This window comes from Nelumbo nucifera, chromosome 3, assembly GCF_055504915.1.
Source record: "Nelumbo nucifera cultivar China Antique chromosome 3, China Antique-T2T, whole genome shotgun sequence".
NCBI lineage: Eukaryota > Viridiplantae > Streptophyta > Magnoliopsida > Proteales > Nelumbonaceae > Nelumbo > Nelumbo nucifera.
The window spans coordinates 62547560-62571795 of NC_142651.1; the positions used below are offsets into that span (position 1 = coordinate 62547560).

General features: G+C 39.8%; 1 protein-coding gene across 6 annotated transcripts in view; it reads right to left on the reverse strand.

Moving 5' to 3' along the window:
* BGAL9 (beta galactosidase 9) overlaps positions 1–24236 on the reverse strand; it is a 162676-nt gene that overhangs the window by 60987 nt on the left and 77453 nt on the right. For all 6 annotated transcript variants that reach the window (XM_010275743.2, XM_010275742.2, XM_088901849.1 and 3 more), the window contains 3 exons: positions 23885–24000; positions 16541–16638; positions 15292–15402 (listed from right to left, as the gene is read on the reverse strand). In XM_010275743.2, the coding sequence (XP_010274045.1) occupies positions 15292–15402; positions 16541–16638; positions 23885–24000 (325 nt within the window). The remainder of the gene's footprint in view (positions 1–15291; positions 15403–16540; positions 16639–23884; positions 24001–24236) is intronic.

Here is a 24236-nt window from a genome sequence, read left to right on the forward strand (position 1 = left end):
TTTGTTATTGGGCCTAAGTCTGTTTAGTGTTTTAAGCAGTCTGGGTGTCCCATCACTAATCAAGGGCATTCTAGACATTTCATGTAACACTGTATTGTAACCTACTATAAATAATAGTACTGCCAACTGGGTTACTCTGTTCGACATTCTCAGCACTTGTTTGCCTTCACCTCTCTTCTACTACTTCAACTACAACCTTTCAGCAAACAATCACCATGTAAAAAAGCAAACTTGATGTCAAGCTGAAACAAGGGCCAATCAAACATAGCAGCAAGAGAAATCAGAACAGGAACTGACCCAAATTTGGCAACTGGAGAGGTGTCTGTGTAATCAATACCATACTACTGTGAATAACCTTTGGCAACTAACCGAGCTTTCAACCGTTCAACACTCCCATCAGGTAAGTATTTAACCATGTACACCCACTTACAACCGACAACATGCTTACCAGGCGGAAGAGTGGTTAGGTCCCACGTATGAGTACGAGTCAGGGCCGAGAGTTCTTCCATTGCTTGGCGCCACCCTGCAGAAGTGAGGACTTCCTAGACATCCTTGGGAACAGAGACAGAGGATAACATAGAAACAAACTATCGATGGGAAGCCGAAAGGTGAGATACAGAAACATAATTGGAAATGGGGTGGAGAGTGCAACTACGTTTACCTTTCCGCAAAGCAATAGGAAGATCAAGATTAGAACTTGGGGTTGGGGCTGGGGTGGGAACAACTGCTGGATTTATCGACGGTGATGAAGCTGGGGGAGGAGGCAGTACCTGACGATGTGTATACACTTGCCGGATAGGTGGTCCTCTCTCAGGTAGCTGCACTAGAGGCAAAGACTGGGTCACAACTGGAACAAGAGGAACGAGATCCTCAACAGGAACTAGAAGAGGGGGTGATGGCAACGGTGGAGAAGAAGTACCCGACCTGAAGAAGAAAGGAACAAACTCAAAAAATGTAACATCAGAACACACAAAAGAACGCCGAGAACGAGGATTATAACACTTATACCCTTTTTGAGTCCTGAAATAACCAAGAAAGACACACTTAGTGGATCTAGCATCTAACTTGTCCATTCCAGGCCCAAGATTACGAACAAAACACACACATCCAAAAACTCTAGGAGTAAGGGGAAAAGGAGACAACGTGGGAAACAGAACAAAGAAAGGGGACTGACTTTCAAGGATAGACATGGGAATGCGGTTAATAAGAAAGTAGGATGTAAGTACAGCATCACTCCGAAAGGGTTTCGTGACATTCATCTGATGTAAGAGGAACCGAGTAGTTTCCAAAAGGTGACGGTTCTTTCTTTCAGCCACCCCATTTTGTTGAGGGGTGTAGGTACACGATGTTTGATGGATAATGCCATGTTGTTCCAATAATTCTTGAAAGGGTGTGGAAAAATACTCGCGGCCATTATCAGAATGAAGAATTTTGATATGTACACCAAATTGATTGCGAATTTCAGCATAAAATTTCTGGAAGATAGAAAACAATTCACTCTTTTCTTTCATAAGGTAAAGTCATGTCATCCTTGAATAATCATCAACAAAACTTGTAGCCATTATAAGACACTACTCTGTTTGGACCCCAAATGTCCAAATGGACTATAGAAAAAGGACTCGATGTACGACTATCAACTCTAGGACTAAAAGAGACACGATGATGTTTCCCAAACTAACACGACTCACAATTTAAATTAGAAAGATGACTCAACGACGGAACAAGCAACTGAACAACTCTAAGAGACGGATGACAAAGTCTGCAGTGCCATTGACGAGGGGAGAGAAATGACCGAAGAGTTGTTGTCGAACCACCTCCATCAAGATAATACAGTCCACCAGCTTCATGCCCTCCACCAATCTTCATCCCCATCTTGAGATCCTAAAACACATAAGAGGAAGGGTAAAAAAGTTATTGAGCAATTAAGAGACTTAGTCAATTTACTAACAGACATCAGGTTAAAGGGGAACTTGGGAACATATAAAACTGAGGAAAGGGATAACGAGTCTGTTAGACAGTGTATGCCCTTATCTCCAATCAGAATGATGTACCTTATGACATTTAATGTAAATGAATAAAGTACATATTTGATTCATGTTACTATGGCGTGTTTCTATGTAATACCCTTAAACTGGACACTTATGAGACTCGTGTTAGTTTAGAATCTTCACAGCCGTTGGATAGATCTGGGGAGATTTATCTTGCCAAGGCTGACACCGATGTGCCGCCAAGATGGTTGGGGTGGCTTGTCTCAGCTGCCAGGGTGAGACCTGAGGTACATGTAGTGTGGGTTTCTTGAAACCCTAAACCGGACCAGAATTCCAGTATTGCCCTAGACCTTGGAGATAGATGAACAAAACTGGAATGTTACACCTGACCCCTAGACTCGATTATGATACTGCACTAGGTGTTGGATTTGTTAGACAGTTTTGTATGCCCTTAGCTTCAATCAGAATGATGTACTGGGTCCCACGCCATACTGGGTCCCACGCTTAAGGCTGGGCTGAACCCATGTGGCTGATGTGTAGATAAATGCTTGGGTCCCACGCCATACAAGGAAGCCTAACTGGGCAGCAGTTTGGAAGGCTTTTTGAGTACATAACCTTAAATGGGCCTTAAGCCCATTTCGAACTAGGCTGATTTGATCAGTCATTTAAAAGGGGCGAATTCTGAAGTGGGTCAGCTAAAAGGATTGGGCTTAGACCCTATCCACTCAGAGAGTCCAAGATCTAAATGAGATTTAGATCTGCAAACCTCCTAATTAGATTAGGAGATAGCTGATCTGATCTGCAGATAAGATAAGGATTATCCCTTATCACTAAGGGACTTCTAACCCAAATATGATTTGGATTAGCAACTCCTAATCTGATTAGGAGCTGATCCCTTTGAGATTATAAAAGGGGAAGGGGGCGGCAGCCTTTTACATGATCAATAGCACTCTTCTCTTTGAAGAAAGAGAGATTGAGAGATTTCCTGCATACTGCGAATTCTCTCCTGCCGCCACCTTCCTGCCATTGCCATTCCTTCAGTTCGATCTCCAGTTCTTGGGAGCAATCAAGATTTGATCTTGATCTCAATCTTTTGGGAAAAGATTGGTTGGAGCTGTACTCACAAGCCGTCCAGTTGATTCTTGCGAAGGGTCAAGTTCTTTTGAAGAACATTGTTGATTCTGCTCCATCCTTCACTGCGCCATCTTCAGTGGGAGCAGATTTTGGATCCTTCCTTGGGCGTGAACACCTCCATTGGGAGATAGTATTTCTCGTATCAGGTATAATCCTCTCCCACTCCTTTTGGTTCAGATCTGGTTCAGTTTATGGTTCAAGATTGATCCTTGAAAATATGATTTTCTAAATAGGGAATACGATTCCCAGTTGAAGGGAGAGATAAATTTTTGAAATTCGCCCTTTATTCCGCAATCTTTGGGTGTCCATAGGATGGATCTCTCATCCCTTCAGGATTGGGCTGTCTTTGATATGCCAATCAGTGAGATCCTTAAAGGGGGTCAAAACCTAGGTATGTTGGGATAGTTCGAGAATTCATCTGAGTGGGTGATCATAGTGACAGGATCGGCCCCTTTGTCGGACAAAGTGAATGATCGGGGATGCACTCTCTCTGATGGAAACCAAAAATTGCCAGCAGTCGATTTCAACTGTTGAAATTTGTTTTGCAAAATATATTTATATAGAGATATACATATATATATATAGATATATATATATATTATGGTTTCAAAATGTTTGCAAAAGGTTTTAATTCCCGGGATCCATATGAGTAGAGAGTGTAGCACTGTACCTTGCAGCCGAGGGAGAGCTCCTCTCTTGTCGGGCAGTGTTTGATCATTATGGGCTGAGAGGTTAAGTGTAAGACCATTGAGGGTAATACCTGATGGGCTAATCTTGCATCTGCCCACAGTCCTTGGGTTTTTATAAGGTGGCTTGACCCAAAGACCATTTAGTGTAAATGTTGGGCCCATTAAGAGCCCATGGTGATGGACTCATGGGTTCACTGTCTCCTACAGTGAATTCAACCAGGCCTTGTAACAAAGGCTGGGCTGAACTCATGTGGCTGATGTGTAGATCAATGTTGGGTCCCACGCATTACAAGGATATCCAACTGGGCACCAGTTTGGAGGTTAAGTGAGCACATGGACTTAATGGGCCTAAAGCCCAATTAGAACTGGCTTAATAAGATTAATTAAAGAGGGGCGATTCTAGGATTTAGATCAGCAGATAAGATAAGGGATTATCCCTATCCACTCAGAGAGTCCAGATCCAAATAAAGATTTGGATCAAGAAACTCCTAATTAGATTAAGAGGGTTGATCTTTATCTGCAAATAAGAAAAGGGATTATCCTTATCTCTTAAAAAGAGTCCAGATCCAAATACAAGATTTGGATTAGGAAACTCCTAATGGGATTAGGAGATGCTCTCTTTAAGGCTATAAATAGAGGAGCAGGGCGAACCTCCAGTTCATCCTTCAGTCTACAGATTCAAGAGAGAAGATAGCATACAGTTGGACAGTCTCGATCTTCTGCTCTTGCTCTCTCCTGCTATTGCCGCCATAACCAGTTCGATCTCCACTCTGGGAGCGATCAAGAAAGGGTTCTTGATATCATCTTTTGGTGGAAAAGGTGATATGAAGTCGTGCTCACTCGCCCTCCATCAGATTCTTGCTGAAGAATCAGGTTCTTGCTGAAGAGCCATCCTGCTGATTCTGCTTCATCCAGCACCGTGTCATCTTCGGTGGAAGCAGTCTTTGGATTCATCCTTCGGCGTGAACACCTTCAGATCTGGTCTGGTTTAGGTTCAAGATTGATCCTTGAAAATGCAGTTTTCTAAAATAGGGAATGTGATTCCCACATGGGAGAGAATTTTTTTGAAATTTCGCCCAACCTACCTGCATGGTTCGGCCATCCATATGATGGATCTCTCATCCCTTCACTACCACAACCATGCTGACCTCCTCTACCACCACAACCTCCCCTTCTCGTAACTGCAAATGCAGATCTATCTGACATAGTGGAAGTCTCTATGGGTCCAACTGAAATCCTCCGAAGACGAGCAAGCACTTCCTCAAGAGAGGGAAGAGTAGATCCACCTAGTATTTGTTCCCTGATGGGTTCATACTCAGACTTCAGCCCTACTAAAAATCTGGTCACATCCAACTGCTCTCTCTGTTGTTGTTGAATTTTGACATCAGGTGTAAGAGGATGATAAATATTCAACTCATTTCGTAAATTTCACATACTGGCATAATAGTCCTCAAGACTCTGGTTCCCTTGTTGCAGATTGAAGTACTCCTGGTACAATTGGTAAACCCTAGTAGTGTTATCTTGTCCAGAATATAGTTTCCTTGCATGATCCCAGACTTCCTTGGCTGTATCTAAAAACATGAAGTTCACACTAACTTTGGACTCCATGCTGTTCCATAGCCAAGTCATAATTTGAGCATCCTCCTGCTCCCATTCATCATATCCCGGAGAATCAATTGGGGGTTTATCTTCCCTTACATGTTTCACTTTCTTTTTGGCTTTCAGGAAAACTTCAACAGACTTAGCCCAAGGGACATAATTCTCACCATTTAGTTTTATAGAGGTCATCTGCACATTCAGATAATCAAAAGGCACCATCACACTTGATTTGTATTCACTGCTGTCTCCCATGACTGCACAAGAAAACAATGGGAAGTTGTACCACTAAATTGTTACTCTACTCCCCTAATAAATCACCACACTCCACACGAATGACCGAACACCACTAGGGGTCCTAGTACTTGGTTTCAGCAACAACACTTACAACTATTCACCACTGTTTCAGCAACAATATTCACAACTGTTCAACACTTTTAGCAACAGCACTATTGTTGCCGTCTACTGTCAGCACTAGAAACCCTCACAACACACCTCACGAATAGGATATTCAGTTCTGCAACATATAAAAAAAAACTTGCTACATACCACAACTTAATTTGAAGATCATGTACCTGTCGAGTAGAGGATACCAAGTCTGCACTGTTACCATCACAAAACCAGCCCTCTTCGAATTGCCGAGTAGAGGGTTTTCTACCAAGCACACAAAACCACAACAACTGCACTCATTGGAGGCATGGAAACCCCCAGAAGGAGAACATGACCAGTCCTTTTCTTTCTTTCTGGAAAACTCTCTAGGTATCAATGAGAATTCTGCAAAACCCTAGAAAGGAATGCGCAGAACAGAGAGAAAAGGATAAGACTGATCTGAACTGATTATCGTGGCTCTGATACCATGATAAAACTCAGACTAAATGTTGTATAAGTTCAGATCAGAAGAAAGAGGAGAAGAAGAGAGAGAAGAAGGAGAAGAAGGAGAAGAAGGAGAAAAGGTCACACCCGAACTAGAGAGAAAAAGTCAAATCCCTCTAGTGGGCCCTTCTTTTATTTATACTCTTCTAAGATATACAAGAATTATCATTGTGCCCTCACTTAAGTGAGAGCCACATCAGCTGAACAATACATATATAACTAAACATAAAAGGACTATACTACCCTTGTACAGCCAGATCTAACAGGATGAAACAGGGGCTGCACCCCCTTTTATTCTTAAATTTTTTTCATTCTTTTTTTTGTCATCATTGCTGATTTGAAACAGGGGCTCCTCCCCCTTATTTTCTTCTTTCATTTTAGCATTTTTCTCCTGTTTTGCATACTTTAAGCAAGAATCAAGAACCACAAGCACAAAAATTAGTTTAGAGATTTGTAGGTTAATATATAAAACCCAAAACAACTAGCTCAGGAGAGGTAGAAATCTGTAGGTTTTCCATTTTTAGATTCCACCGCGTAGGCTCACCTAGGTGCCTGAGCGACCCATTTTCACCTAGCCTCACCTTGGCACCTTGAAAACTATGTTACTAAACCCTTCAATCGTCATGTAATCTTTTATCTTGACCATTGTTTTGTTCAAGACTTGAGAACTGGGAAGATAATGGAAATGGCAATGAAGCTAACAAAATATACTTTCTAATCCTAATATCACGACAATCCTTGGAAATATCCATCCCATAGAGGTGGTAATTATGAGTCTATAAGTTAAATAAGGTCATAAAATAATCAGTTGGGTCATCTGTCATTTAAGGCATAGAAATTCTTGTTTCCTAGTTTCTTTTTTTTTCTTTTCAACTAGTGTCGTTGTCATGTCTTCAATGTGAAATGGGTTAATGTCCATTTGTCAAAACATTGTCAAACAACTTACCTTTCAAGTAATGTAGTTCTTTTCCTTTTCATATCATACATATTGATGTGTAGGGCACATATTCTACATCCAGTATTTGTTGTTATAGATGCTTTATATTATTCATTGATGATTTCTCTAGAATCACTTGGCTATACCTCCCAAAGAGTAAAAAAGAATTATGATAATCATTAAGAATTTTACCTGCATGATAGAGACTCTATTTGAAATAGAGAATAAAGATTTTCCGATCTAATAATGATAAAAATAATTCGAGTGAGGAATCATTCACCAAAACTATTGTATTTTACACCTCAGAAAAATGGTGTAGCAAAGAGGAAAAAACACATGCATGTTGTGAGGTGGCAAGAGATCTGTTAGTGAAGGGGTATTTCGGTCTTTGTACACCTGTTGAGAGTGCTGATGTGTACTATTATGTTAGTTTGAGTGCCTCTTACTTAAATAAGGGCACTCTTGTCTTTTCCAGTCACATTATTAATATAATAACAGGTCTGGCCGAATCTAGGGAGACTTTTCCTAATTTTCGAACCAGACCTTTTCTCTTCTCCTTCCTCTTTCTTCCTTCTTCTTTCTTTTCTTCCTTCTTGCTGTTTACTTTACAACTAACAAACATAACAGATTTCTAGGGCAGGCTGAACTTTAACATGGTATCAGAGCAACATCAAACAAATCAGTCCTGCTAGAATTTTGTTTTCTGCGCATTTGAACTAGGGTTTTCTTAGATTTCTCAGCCGTTGGTTGGAGACTAGGAAAAGGGCTGAAAAGGAGTGATCGCCCTCTTCCCTTGGAGGTTTCTATGCCTCCGGTGGTGGTGTTGGTGATCGGTTGCTGTGGTTTCTAAGCCCTCCCCTAATTAATGTAGGGCTGGTGTGTGTGGTGCAGTGGTGTTTCATTCCTTCGTGTGGTTGGCCTTCAGGCGATGAGGTAAGGAGTTTTTTTTTTATGCATATTTTCTGTTATGGAACACATGAGAGGTGTGGTACAGATCGTATGATGGGTTTTCAGATTGCAGTATGCTAGGGTTTATGTTAGAGTTTATGCTGGTTTGTGTGTGATTCGAAGGGAAGTAGTGTTTACTTAATGGTGAAACTTCCGATAGCTGTAGAGTAGAGTTTGTGGTGTTACAAGTACAGCTTTCAGCCTTTGTCATAGCTGAAATCAGTGTGCAGATTTCGGTAAAGTATCTGTGTGGTGTGCAGTGTGTAGTGCTCAGTTTCAGTGATAAGGGAATTCGGCAATGGCAGATAATAGTGATAGTAAACCTAGTGTGATGATATCTACTGACTACCTGAATGTCCAAATGACCTCCATTAAACTGAATGGAGAGAATTATGTCCCTTGGGCCAAGTCTGTAGAGGTTTTTCTGAAGGCGAAGAAGAAGGTAAAGCACATAAGAGAGGAGAAACCTCCCACTAGTTCTCAGGAGTATGAAGACTGGGAACAGGAAGATGCACAGATTATCACATGGTTGTGGAACAGTATGGAACCCAGAATCAGTGTGAACTTCATGTTTCTTGACACAGCCAAAGAGGTGTGGGATCATGCTAAGAAACTGTATTCTGGTCAGGATAATACAACTAGGGCATATCAACTATATCAGGAATACTTCAATCTGCAATAGGGAAATCAGAGCCTTGAGGAGTAATATGCCAGTATGAGAAATATCCGTAATGAGCTAGATGTCTATCACCCTCTCACTTCAGATGTCAAGGTTCAATACCAATAGAGAGAGAAGCTTGATGTGACTCGGTTTCTGGTGGGGCTGAAGTCTGAGTATGAACCAGTACGAGCCCAGATACTAGGAGGATCTGCTCTTCCATCTCTAGAGGAGGTGTTTGCTCGTCTTCGGAGGACTTCCATTGGATCTATGGAAACCTCTAGTATCTCAGATAAATCAGCATTTGCAGTGTCGAGAGGACGAGGTGGCAGAAGTGGGGCTCAAGGATCCCAGCCTAGCCGAGGTGGCAGTAGCGGTCCAGTGTATGGCCAGAGTGGTAGTGGTGGTCCTACACATATCCATGGTGGTGGTCGTACTGGAGGTAGAGATTCAAGGGGAGCTCGTGGTAGAGGACGTGGCTCGGGTCCACGAAGGTGTACTCATTGTGGTTTGGATGGACATACTATTAACTACTGCCATGACTAGTGACACCAGTTCCAACTTTAGACAAGAGAACTGATCAGCTGACCAGATGCCTTCTACTTCTCCAGATGGTCCAGGCAGGGAGATGGTGAGTGTTCCTCGTGATGAGTATGAAAGGTTTGTTCAATCCATGTCACAGCAGAACACAGCTACCTTTGCACACTCAGGTATGGCTTGTTTGGCATCCACACCCAACCCCTGGGATTATTGACTCTAGAGTCACCGATCACATGACGAGAACTCCAGGTGTGTTTTCATCTCTCACTCATTGCTCACCATCACAATCTGTTACCCTTGCTAATGGCTCCACATCATCTATTCGTGGTGTTGGTAATGTTGACCTAGACCCTGTGTCCCTATCCTCTGTTTTATATGTACCTAAACTTCCATTTAATCTTATGTCTGTTAGTAAGCTGACCAAGTCCCTTAATTGCTCCGTTACATTTTACCCCTCTGTGTGTTTTTCAGGATCTCAAGACGGGGATGAAGATTGGTGGAGGGCATGAAGCCGGTGGACTGTATTATCTTGATGGTGGTGGAAGAACGTCAATGGCCCTTCAGTCATCTATTTCTCCTCTCCAGTGGCATTGTAGATTTGGTCATCCTTCGCTGAAAGTGCTGAAGTCCTTGGTCCCTTCATTGAGTCAACTTTTTGTTCTAGATTGTGAGTCGTGTCAATTTGGGAAACACCATCGTGTTCCCTTTAGTTCTAGGGTTGATAACCGTGTGTCGAGTCATTTTTCTTTAATTCATTCAGATGTTTGGAGTCCTTATAAAGTGATGTCATATAATGGACACAAATATTTTGTTATTTTTGTTGATGACTTTTCAAGAATGACGTGGCTCTATTTAATGAAAGAAAGAAGTGAATTATTTGCCATCTTCCAGAAATTTTATGCTGAGATCCGCAATCAATTTGGCGTTCACATCAAAATTTTCCGTTCTGATAATGGCCGTGAATACTTGTCTTCACCTTTTCAAGAATACTTGGACCAACATGGCATTATACACCAAACTTCATGTACCTACACCCCACAACAAAATGGGGTTGCTGAGAGAAAGAACCGACATCTTGTAGAAACGGCACACTCACTCATGCATCACATGAATGTTCCCAAACCCTTTTGGAGTGATGCAATGCTCACCTCTTGTTTCTTAATTAATCGGATGCCCACATCTATTCTTGATGGTCGTTCTCCTTTTAGTGTCTTGTTTCCCAACATGTTTCCGTTTCCGCTTCCTCCTCGGGTATTTGGGTGTGTTTGCTTTGTCCATAATCTGGGTCCCGGGACTGACAAGTTAGAGGCACGATCCCTTAAGTGTATCTTCCTTGGCTATTCCCAGACTCAGAAAGGGTACAAGTGTTACCATCCCAGTTCTCGTCGTTCTTTGGTATGTGCTGATGTTACTTTCTTCGAGTCTACTCCGTTCTTCATGGGGTCCGGTGATGCTGCTTCCTCCACATCACCTCCTCCTCTTCCCCTTCTTGTGGCTGATCCTCCTCCTCTGGTTTCAATCGTGCCTACATCTTTGCCTCCGGTGCCACCGTCCGTTGACAGCCCACCTATCCGTCACGTGTATACACATCGCCCACGCGCACCGGCTACGCCTCCTCCGGCTTTATCACCGTCGACAGATCCGACTTCAAATCCAACACCAGCCTCCGACTTTGATCTCCCTATTGCCTTACGGAAAGGTAAACACACCTGCACCCTTCATCCTATTTCCAATTTTGTTTCCCTTACTCACCTCTCTGCCTCCCATCGCCAGTTCATCTCCTTGTTATCCTCAGTGGTTGTTCCTAAGGATGTCCAGGAAGCCCTTACCTCTCCAGAGTGGTGTCGTGCTATGGAAGAAGAGCTCTCTGCACTCCATCATAATCACACTTGGGACTTCACCGCTCTTCCTCCTGGGAAGCATGCTGTCGGTTGTAAGTGGGTGTATACCGTTAAGTACTTGCCAGATGGTCGTGTTGAGCGCCTGAAGGCGTGGCTGGTTGCAAAAGGGTACTCCCAAACCTATGGCATTGACTACACAGAGACATTCTCCCCGGTTGCTAAGATAGGGTCAGTTCGTGTTGTCATCTCCCTGGCAGCTATGTATGATTGGCCTCTACATCAACTAGATATCAAAAATGCCTTTTTGCATGGTGATTTGCTCGAGGAGGTCTACATGGAGCAACCACCAGGGTTTGTTGCTCAGGGGGAGGATGGTAAGGTATGCAGACTTAAGAAGGCTATATATGGCCTTAAACAGTCCCCTCGAGCATGGTTTGGTAGGTTCAGTGAGGTGGTCAAGAAGTTTGGTATGAAACAGTGTCAAGTTGATCATTCTGTCTTCAGTCATGACTCTCCGGTAGGAAAAATACTACTGGTGGTGTATGTAGATGATATCATTGTGACTGGGAATGATAAAATGGGCATTGACAGATTGAAGGCATTCCTATAGGAACACTTTCAAACAAAGGACCTTGGCAAATTGAAATACTTTTTGGGCATAGAGGTAGCAAGATCTAAGCATGGCATTAATTTGTGTTAGAGGAAATATGTGCTGGATTTACTGAAAGAAAAAGGTTTGTTGGGTACTAAACCGACTGAGACACCTATGGAAACCAATACGAGGCTGAGCAGTGATATAGGTGAAGTATTTGAAGAACCTGGCAGATACCGACGTCTTGTAGGCAAACTAAACTACCTAACCATTACTCGGCCAGATATCTCATTTGCGGTTAGTGTGGTTTGTCAGTTCATGCAGAAACCTTTGGTCCCACATTGGAATGCAGTGCTAAGGATTGTGAGGTACTTGAAAGGAGCCCCTAGCCGTGGGTTACTGTACAAAAGTGGTGGAAAGCTGGAAGTAGAAGGATACACCGATGCTGATTGGGCAGGTTCCATGTCTGATAGACGGTCTACCACAGGCTATTGTACCCTCCTGGGGGGTAACCTGGTAACGTGGAAAAGTAAGAAGCAAACAGTTGTGGCAAGAAGCAATGCAGAAGCAGGGCCATGGCACATACTGCTTGTGAATTAGTGTGGCTAAGGAATCTTCTACAGGAGATAGGATATGACATCAGTACTCCAATGAAGCTCTATTGTGACAATTAGGCAGCGGTTCATATCTCTTCCAATCCAGTGTTTCATGAAAGAACCAAGCACATCGAAGTTGACTATCATTTTGTGAGAGAGAAGGTGCTGAATGGAGTGATAGAGACTGCATATGTTAATACAGGAAATCAGTGAGCAGACTTGTTTACAAAAGGTTTGAGTCGGGGGAGAGTGGACTACATATGTAACAAGCTGGGATTATATGATATATATTCACCAGCTTGAGGGGGAGTCTTAGTGAAGGGGTATTTCGGTCTTTGTACACCTGTTGAGAGTGCTGATGTGTACTATTATGTTAGTTCGAGTGCCTCTTACTTAAATAAGGGCACTCTTGTCTTTTCCAGTCACATTAATAATATAATAACAGGTCTGGCCGAATCTAGGGAGACTTTTCCTAACTTTCGAAGCAGACCTTTTGTCTTCTCCTTCCTCTTTCTTCCTTCTTCTTCTTTCTTTTCTTCCTTCTTGCTGTATACTTTACAACTAACAAACAAAACAGATTTCTAGGGCAGGCTGAACTTTAACAAGATCTACTATTTCAAGTGAGTGTTCCCACTCAATTTTGGGAGGATGTTGTTCAGACAACAAACTTGATCAATAAGTTTCCATTAAAAATACATAAATTACTTTGCTCACATCAGCTACTAGATGATCCTTGAGAGTCTTTGGTTGTGTTTATTTTGTTCATGACTTGAGTCTTTCCCAAGTTAAGTTGACCCTAAGGCCATAAAGTGTGGTTTGCATGGCTATTCACCTATTCAAAATGGGTATAAATTCTATGGTCCTTCTTCATACAAGTGTATGGCCTCTAATGATGTCACCTTCTTTAAATCCTAGTATTTCTTTTAAATTCATGTCTCTCCTCAGGAGGAGAATCTATCTGAATAGAGACAGAGTCCTCTTTCTTCCACTACCTGTTCCTTTTGAAGTGCCAACATAGGAATTGTAGGTGTCTATTAGGCATAAGAAGATGATTTTTGAAGTTGAACAACAACCACAGTATCTCCTCGGGTTCAGGTAATGTTTCTCTTCCTGTCAATTCATCTATTGTTTTTTGCTGATTCTACTTTTGTTCAACCTTATGTTTATCTTGTTCGGACTTCTGTTAATCTTGATCTTCCCTTTGCCTTACATAAGGGGAAAAGGCAATGTACACATACTTGGGAAGGCATACCTAGTAGAGGACTATTGTGTGCTCATCATGGTCATAAAGTTGGAAGGCATATATTTACGTAAGTTGGGCTGGATCTGTAAATGATAGGTCTGCTTCAGATTACTATACATTTATCGATGGGAACATCATTTCTTAGAGAAGTAAGAAACAATTTGTGGTTACTAGGTCAAGTGCAGAATCTGAATAATGAGCAATGGTACACGAGGTAAGTTTTTCTAAGACCTAAGAACTCTCATGACTGAGTTGGAATTTAATTTTGAGACAACCAATCAGCTACTCATATTGATAAAAACCATGTTTATCATGATCATACTAAACACAGAAATTCAGGACAAAGTTGCAAGTGGAGAAATCTACCTTTTATGGTTAAGTGATCAACTAGTTTATTGTGAGGTTGTTCCTCAACCTAAGATGGAAGACAACTTGTAAAGCTTGGAATGTATGATATTCATGCCAAGCTTGAGGGGGAATGTTGACAGGAACCAATTTAGGGGCAAACTTGTCTACTCCTAATTTTTAGTGATGAGGAGCTTCAATACATATTACTATAAAAATTAATTATAATGATGGCTGCAGCTTATTTTGCTTTTTCATTTCTTTTTTTTTTCTCTCTAATCTCAAGTCTTCCATCAATCATTAACAAGTATAAACAACAATAAAAGTAAGAATCCAAGATTTTTTCAATTATGGGACAGTGTTTTTAAAATTGACCCAAAAAAATAATTGTTTTTTCATCTGGGTGGGAGACTGAGATTCAACTGTTTGGGTTAAACAGGACAATGTGCTGTCATGCTAAATAACAAAATATATAGAAAATAGATAAAATCACAACAAAGTTATTGAAAAATACAGTTTTATAGAAAAAATTGGGCATAACTCTAATCTTATATATTTATCATATTAAACAAAAAATAATGCAATAAATAAGAAGTATTTTTATTAATATTTGATCTGTAACCCATAGGCCGGGCTAAACAGTTCAACTGATCAGATCACCCAATTAATGGTATTTTGTGGGAAAGCAATTCGGTAGTGAAACAGACCCAGAATTCTGGATGGGTGATGGGTTAAGCAGTCTGAACAACCAGTTCAACCATAGGTTTAAAAAATATCAATTAATACTTTGGGCTGCTCAATTCACAGTTAAGTCATGCATCACCAGCCTCCAATCTAATGAATTTTATGTATTTACCGTCAAAACCTAATCTTCATTTGTTTTACCATACACCAGATGATGGCAAACATGGCCACGTTTGGGGCAAACATGTCAAAACCCAATGCATTTTGGGACTTCATCATGGGGATAACTTATAAACCCTAAGGGTGCAATTCAGGTGGGTCTGCGCCTAGCATTTCTTAATTGATACAGCTGAAATTCTTAAAATCAGGAATTCAAATTTGCACCTGTAATAAACCCTTCCAAAGAGATAGTTACAAGGATAGAAATTGGAAGCAACAAAACAATTTTAATGGGCATTGCAATGATCTCCTACATTTCATAAGAAGGTTATAGATATTAGATGGATCGCTTCCCTATTGAGTATTTTACTATTTAGCGTTCATATCAACCAGGTAATATAACATGATAGCACGTTGATACTAAAAAAGGTGCTCAAGAAGAACCCACATGAATAAAAGAAAGTTTACCTGATAAGTCCAAAATGAATTTGTAAGATCCATCTCTCCATTTTTCAATCCTGTCAGTTTAATTTGTCCTTTAAATCCTGCTCCATCTTTCTCAAGGAAGGCACCAGAGTTCTAAATGAAATAATAAAAGAGACAATGAAATTAAGTCCCTCTCCATTATTAATCATTTACTAATTAGAAATTTAGTACCAAATAATGGAAAACCAAAATCTATAACAGGACCCAAAAGCTTTAAGACGAAGCATTTAGACTGTACAAAAGAAAATCTTATCCCTATTATCTTCTTCAAAATGTGGACTAATCTGTACTACTATTAGAAGTGGGAATGACATCTAGATTCTAGAATTTTTCTTGACTAAAATAACCCTACTGCTGAATTTAGTCCCATTTTATCATAAGGGGAAAAAACACAATCTGATCTACTAGTTATATTAATTCACTCCATTCCCTATATTTAAGGTATTAACTCCTATCCCCCTCTCATTAAATCTTATATTTACTGTATATTAAATTAATGAAATTTGTGGACTTTTTCTTCACTAAACACCCCCACTTTTGAATTTGTTCCATCTCTAACTGTGAGCAAAAACATGTAATTTAAACTATTATTTTACACTTCATTCAATTGCCTCTCATTAAGGTGTTAACTCCCCCTCCTTAGATCCTTTATTTGAAGAAATTAACTCCCAAATTCCCTCTCATTCGTCCCAAATTGCCACTTTCTGATTTATTCCATCAAACTACATTACATCAAAATATAGCCATAGTCCGCTTCACTTGGAGTTAGTGTTCTTCCTTGACTTCCTCATCAAAATCAACTCCCTTGAATAAGTCAATTTTGGGTGCTTTACTAGTATTGTCTATATGATGTGTAGTTTCGTAGTATTTTGTGCCAAATGTATTAAATGCAATTTTGCTGATAAATTGGAATCTTAATTCAGGACATATGGGATAAACTTCTCCAAATTTGGCTATTCCACAGAGTAACCCATGACCACATCCAAAACTGCAAGTAATATGTAGATACTACAGCAGAGGAAAATAGTGTTATCTCATTAAATTGATGCCACCACATGATAAAACACATTAACATGGATAAAACAGCAAATGCCAGAGTCTTCATGAGATTCTGGTTAGACAAAACTTCAGACAATATGCAGATCGGAATGTTCTAGAAAGAAGATTGACAGCTTATCTTATCAAATGCTAGGATAAGATGCATCTAAAGTATTCTTTTAATTAAAATTACCTGCAAGCCCACTGTCTGGGATAATATTGCCAGCTCATTGTATCCTTGTGATAAATTTAGAGGATGCACCACTTGGACCCAATGTCCAACTGTACTGCCTTCATTTTCAAAAGATATATCAACTTGGGTGAAACTAGCATGAACTATGTGAGCATTAAAAAATATAAATAAGATTAGTAAGATATGTGCATTTTAGTCCTATGCTTTATTTACATATGCAGAATCACATGACTGGGATGAGCATGCAGGTCAATGATCATTCATTACACACTGAAGATGGTTGTGGGAATAGTGTATTAAAGGGGTAATGATCATGTGGTTGGACTTTGTATGCAAACTGCAGGGTAATCAAGGGATTGTCAGTGTATTATTGTGAATACATCAAGGTTGGGTTTCTTAACCATCACTGGTTTCGGATCGTTAGCAGATTAAAATTTGAGGCTGTCACCTTAATCATAAAACTTGACTCCTACAAGGGGAATTGCTAAATATGAATATGTCAATCTTCCAATTCGTGAGAACACCAAAGGTTTCAGGGGTGTCTACAGTAATATTGGACCCCCACCCAAAATGAGTCAAAATATATATATTAATTATGTATAATTGCAATTGATCCCTTGAAAGGATGAAGAGGAAAAACAAAGAATTACAAAAGAGCCCTTAGAGGGCTAAAAGATAAAAAAGAAGAAAAATAAGACTAAGACTATAGTACAACATGGACCATAGAACTATAGTACATCAAGTGTCTCCACACTCCCCCTCAAAGGCTCAAACTGATGCTGAGACATAAGCATCAGTCTGCCCACCAGATATAGATGTCTAAATCCCATCATAGGCTTCGTAAGTATATCAGCAATCTGCAAATTGGAAGCAATATGTGGAAGAGAGATGGAGCCAACAAGAAATAAATCCCTAATAAAGTGCCAGTCCACCTCAATGTGCTTGGTTCTCTCATGGGACACTGGATTAGACGCAATCTTGGTGGTGCTAGTGTTATCAACATAGAGAGAAATAAGTGTAGGGAGGTGAACACCAAGATTAGCAAGGAGAGATTGAAACCAAACAATCTCACTACACACAAATGACATAGCCCTATATTCGGCTTCTGTAGATGACTTAGAAACTATTTGTTGTTTCTTGCATTTCCAAGAGATGAGGCAGTCACCGAAAAAGACACACCACCCTGTAGTAGACCGCCATCTAGTGTTAGGGCAGCCTGCCAATTTGCAGCAGCATAAGCCCTCAACTGAATAGGAGAGGAGGAAAAGAATAGCCCCTGAGATAAACTACTACGAACATAACGGATGAGATAGATGAGGGACCCAACAAGTTGTCGATATAGAGTAGCATCAGGAAGCAAGGTCCCATCAGATTTATACAACATTGAATTCTAGAGGTGTAGCAACTTGTTCGGTTTCCGTATGACCAGCAAGCTTAACAAGATCAAATGGATATTTGTGCTAACAAACAAAGTAACCTCGATTATTATGGTGTACTTCCAGCCCTAAGAAATAAGTAAGAGAATCCAAGTCTTTCATATGGAAGGAACTATGGAGAAGAGACTATAATTCCTGAATTCCAACCTCATCATCTCCAATCAACAACATATCATCTACATACAACAACAGGATTGTAATGCCTTGAGATCTTTGATGGATAAAGAGTGAGTGATTAGAGGCACTCTAACGATATCCAACAACAACAATAACAACATCTCAAAACTTCTCAAACCAGGCCCAGGGAGCTTGTTTGAGGAAGGAACAACTAAATCCCAAGTGTCATTCTCTTGTAAGGCATGAATTTCTGCATCCATGGTTTCTCACCAATGACAACTGATAATGACCTGCTAATATGAGTAGGGAATATTTGTGACAAATAACACAGCAAACAAGTAACTATGGTTTGAAGGGAAACAATAATGATCAGGAGGTCTAGAAATATAATAGGACCAACGAAGAGTTGTGATAGGAATAGAAACAAAATCGGAAGGAACATCACTTACGAGAGCATCAGTGGAGGGATGATCCAGGCCGGGAGGATGTGGGGTTGTAGGCATAGGATCTTGGGCACATAACCTTTTGTGAGAAAAGATGAAAAAATCTTTTGCACCAGCTAGAGGAAACAGATGGAGCAGATAGCCTAGCAACAACTAAAAAGGAGATATGCTCAAAGAAAACAACATTTCGAGAAATACGAATGCGACGAACAAAGGGATCATAACAATGAAATCCTTTGTGATCTGGACTATATCCCATAATGGCACACATAACAGACTGAGCAAATAACTGGGAACGTTTACGAGACAGAATATGAACAAAGCAAAGACACCCAAAAACATGGAAACTAGATAAGACTAGAGGACGACCAAACAGTTTCTAGAAAGGAAACATATTAGAAAGACCAGAGGAGGGAACACAATTAATCAAGAAAACAGCAGTGCTAGCAACCTCTACCCAAAACGAAGGAGCATGAGATTCTTGTAGCAGGATTCTCACAACACTAAGTACATGACCATTCATATGCTCAACCACTCTATTCTATTGAGGTGTGTTTGGACTACTTTATTGAACTTGTATCCCATGACTTCTTATATAGGATAAAAGTCTCCATCAATGTATTCTCCCCCTAAATCTGAATGGAGAATACGTATATGAGACTGAAACGAAACTTGTATCATAGCATGAAAAAACCAAAATGTAGGATATACTTCTGATTTGTCTTAGAAAGTAAATCTATGTGTACCTAGTGCAATCATCAATGAACAAAAACAACATAAAGTACTCGTATCCAAGTCGAGAAATAGCAATTGAGGTCCAAACATCACTATGTATAATTTCAAATGGTGAAGTGGCATGCTCAAATGTGAGGAAAGGGTAGAGTGTGGCTTTTGCTCAAACAACAAGAAACACATGAGGTATCAAAAGTATTTAAAGATGGGATTTTATTTTTAATAGAACCTAATCAAACAAAATTTTCAATTTTTTAAAATGTGGATGTCCCAAATGTTTATGCCATAAACGTTATTTCTTTTCCTAACTAAACATCAAGAAGAAAATTCTCAAACTCCAATGCAAATAAACAACCCAACCTACACCCCTTCCATTTCACCTTCCTAGTGTACCAGTCCTAAATCAAACAACCATCATGAGAAAATGTAAGTGTATATCCTTCGTCAACAAGTTGTCCAATAGAAATCAGATTAGTAGTAACGTTAGGAACAAAAAAAGTTTTGGTAAGAGGAAGGAGGTAGTAGATGACAACTTAGACAGGTCATTACTACTAATGATATTCAACTTTTCACCATTAGCAGTAATGATATGTCTATGATAGGCTTTAGAAATGCTATCTAGTGATTCAGGGTAAACTCCTGTCATATGATTAATTGCTTCGGAATCAATGATCCAAATATAAGATTGAGAAGAACAATAATAAGAAAACTCACCAGATAGGCCAAAAACAGAAAATGCAAAGGAAATAGCAAAGGATACCAGTTGCCGAATTTTCTCTTCAACCATAGATGCAAAAGGCTCACCCTTATCAGAAGAATCACCCTCGGTAGAGGAGATATCAGTGGTTTGTCCTTTAGTCAATTGATATGCACGGGGCTGGCACTGCTTCTGGACACCTTTAGATGGCCTAACCGGACAGTTTGGAATGATGTGACCATGTTGCTTACAACAAGTGCAAACATTCTTTTTCTTGCAATGAGAAGCAATGTGACCAAACCCCTTGCATTCATAACATTGTATTTTGAAGAAGTCCTTAGCACTAGATTTCTTGTTTCCTCGAACAACAAAAGTTGTGTCAGCCCCTAAGTCAATTGATTTCCCATCAATACTTGCAACAGTTAAGAGTCTAGTCTCCTCCCTCAACAATTCACCCATCACTAAATCCAAATCTGGAAGAGTTCCTCTACTCAGAATGTTAGACCTGATTATCTCATATTCAGGCCTAAGTCTCATAAGGAATTGATTCACTTTCCTCTTCTCAAAGTGCTGCTAGAGATACTTGACACATTCTGCAAGGTCCGAAGAGTCTGTATGGACAAGCTCATATTCTGCCCACAAGTCAACGAAACTGGCATAATATTCACGAATCTTCTTACTAGCAATAGGCAAAAATCTCAAATTCAATCCAATATTGTCTAGACATGTTGGATCAATATACACCTTCTTCAAGTATGCATACATCTCATAAGAAGTATGCATTCTTCTCATTGATATTGCAATATGAGAAACAACTGAGCTGAGTATCCAAGAGACTATTTTCCCATTGTCCAACTTCTATTGTGAATAAGTCATGGTATTAGTTTCATCCAGCTTAGTAACCTTCCCATTCAAATATTCCTCCAGGCCTTTCCCTTCAACAAAGAAGTCAAAATGGAACTTCCACATGCTGTAGTTAGTTCCATCTAACTTTACGGGAATGATATCAGCCTTCTCAAACATTCAGAATCACAACCATAGTCCAAAACAGGTTAACAGAGCTCAAAATGAAGCTAAAAGAAGGAAGAAACGGAGATTAACCACCCAACTTAAATGAGTAACAGTTCAAGATCAATACTGATGTAATACTTCACTAAATAAACTGAGATTATGCTACAGAAATCTCAGAATAATAGGGTTACATAAATGTCAGTCCCAAAATGGAAGGTTTCAGGACTGTCAACTACAAGGGTGGGATCAAAACCCTATCACAACCGAACCATTCTTCAAAGCAGACCAATAACAAGTTAAAGGAGGCCTGGGCAACACCAACTATAGAGTCTTAGGCTGATTGAATCAGCCAATTTAGAGGAAAAAAGAAAAAACTGACCTGCTGGGTGTCTTTTCCAGATAAAAAACCTATCAGCTTCCGCCGAGTAAAACAGCCTTCAAAAAACCTTCAACCAGAGTTTGATAGCAATCAAAATACTCAAACAATCCTCTAATAATCCAAGAAGCTAATCGAATCAGCAGCTGGTAGACATGACCCGCTCTAATATCATGTCAATCTTCCAGTTCGTGAGAACACCAAAGGTTTTAAGGGTGTCTACTGTAATGTTTGATCCCCACCCCAAATGAGTCAAAATATATATATTAATTATGTATAATTACAAAGGAGCCCTTGAAGGGCTGAAGAAGAAAAGTAAAGAATTACAAAAGAACCCTTAGAGGTCTGAAAGATGAAAAAGAAGAAAATAAGACTAAGACTAAGACTATAGTACAACAGGGACCATAAAACTATAGTACATCAAGTGTCTCCACAGAATAAGCTTGTGAAACAGACAATCAAAAACCAAAAGATTGTCCTAGTTGTGGCTCCTGGATCATTCATCTTCACCAAAGTATAATGTCATAAATAACAAAACATGTTTGCATGATTTAGATATGTATTGATTGTGCCAAATCTATGTCCATTTTGCAATGCTTTGTTTGGTGAATTGGGTAAGTATCTACTTAATTTCACATGCGCCTGAAATAAATTATTAACAAGTACAGTTAAAAATTATTGCAATTAGATTGGAAACTTGAGTTTTTCAATGTCCAACCAGGAGTGCCTTTTAATGTTATGCAATGTGAATTTTCGATAAACGTAATTATATTTTGAGTCTTCAATTACCATGTTGCATGTTTATTTATTGCAATCTTTTTCTTCTCAATATCCCCCCTTTTTTATCAGTGTTTTCTTGATAAAAGTAAGAGAAAAGGAGAAAAGAAGAAACAATGGGAGAAGAGCGAATAGAGAAGAAAAGAGAAACATATCTTGGAGAGTCGAAAGATTGGGCTAGCGGTACCAGCCTTTCTATTTATAGTAGGGCAACCCAATAATATTAACAAATAAGGTAAAAGGACAAAAATTCTTGATAATATCAGGTATGACTTGAATTCCGGTAATTCCATAAAATTTTGGGAACAAACCTGGGTGGGGAGCACCCCTCTAAAGGATCAGTTTCCATCTTTGTACGCTATATCTGATTTGAAAAATGAGCCGATCTCGTATGCTATTTGGAGAGGACTAAGGGGAAGGACAATGTGGAGAGGACTAAGGGCTGCAGTATGTTGGACACTGTGGGAAGAAAGAAACTCCAGGATATTCTCAGAAACTCAGAGAGGGATAGCAGATTTGAGGACTATCATACAGTTTAGGGCGGTACAGTGGCTGAAATATCTGGAAATATTCACAGATTACACTGTGGATGACATGTTGAGAAAGTGGGGTGAAATTGCAAGTTGCACGCAGACCAAGTCAGTACTGAGTGTGGCTTGGACCCCCCCACCTAGTGGATTCTTGAAATTAAACTTTGATGGATGCAGTAGGGGAAACCCGGGACAATCAGGGATCGGGGGTGTTTTTAGAGATGAAAATGGGGCCATCTCTGCTATGTTCTCAGGCCCAATTGGAGTGGGTGACTCCCTTAGAGCTGAGATATGTGCAGTTATGGAAGGAGCCCAGAAAGCTAAGGAATTGAACATCAAGAAACTTATAATTGAAGGGGATTCAGAGGTGGTGATAGGGTGGCTGACCAAAGAACAAAATGATCTTTGGAAGTATAACAATGAGAAGAGGAAATTCAAATGGCTGGTGCGGGAGATGGAAGTTAAGACATGTTGGATTAAGAGATCAGCTAATTCCCTAGCTGACGGTTTAGCAAAACAAGGGGCAGAAAGGGATTCCTTGTTTTGGGCTAAGTTGTAATGTTAGTGTCCTTGTATCTTTGTATTTTCTTCTTTCCTTTCTTGAAGTTCTTTGTGACTCTTGGAAGATAAGTGTGTTTGTCTTCCACTTGTAAATTTTCTACTGATGAATTAATGAAAGTGTTATTGATCAAAAAAAAAAAGGTAAAAGGACAAAAATGTTCTACAGCACTACATTGCAAACTATTGACAGCTTTAACACTCTCCCTCAAGTTGAGACATAGATGTCAATCATTCCCAACTTGTCACATAAAGTCATTGTGCTGCAAGTGATGTAGACCTATTATGAAGATATCCACAAGCTACTCTTCTGAATTGACATAGGGAGTGCACACTTCCCCACTAACAAGCTTCTCCCTGATAAAGGGACATGGGACTATCAACTGCAAACACCAGCTCACCCAACAAATTTTTTATCTACATATTCTCAGCCACTCTGTGGGGCATTGCTCTGTACCAAGCTTCAGCACTGTACATAGCCACCACATTTGTTTCTTGGACATGCAACAGATTCTTACTCCCATGTCAATGTCCATGCAACTTGCAAACCAACCATAGAAACAAAAAGTGACTTTTGTATGTATAATCATTTTTATTGCATTCCCATCACTACCATTGAATGTGTATTCATATCTTTATTGCACTGCATAATGTTCCTTCCAATTACCTGCATGCTGGCCATTTACAAAGATTCGTACCACATCACGCATACTGTTTATGCTAAGTGTGGGATTAATTCCAGTATTCTCCCAATACGAAATGTCATCATCAGACATATTTATTCTGCATTCAAGTAATGTCAAACAGGCATTAACAGAAAGAAATGGAAATTAACCATGACCAACCCACAAAAGAAGAAATACAACCAGTCAAAAAAATTCCTGGAAGGAATAATGATACTTGAACATAAAACCTTGCTAGAAAGAAACAATATTTAAAGGGTATATATCTCATTTGAATAGTGGATGTTTAGGTTGATTTATGGGCCAGAAGTTATGTAACCTGTATGGAGGTAGTTT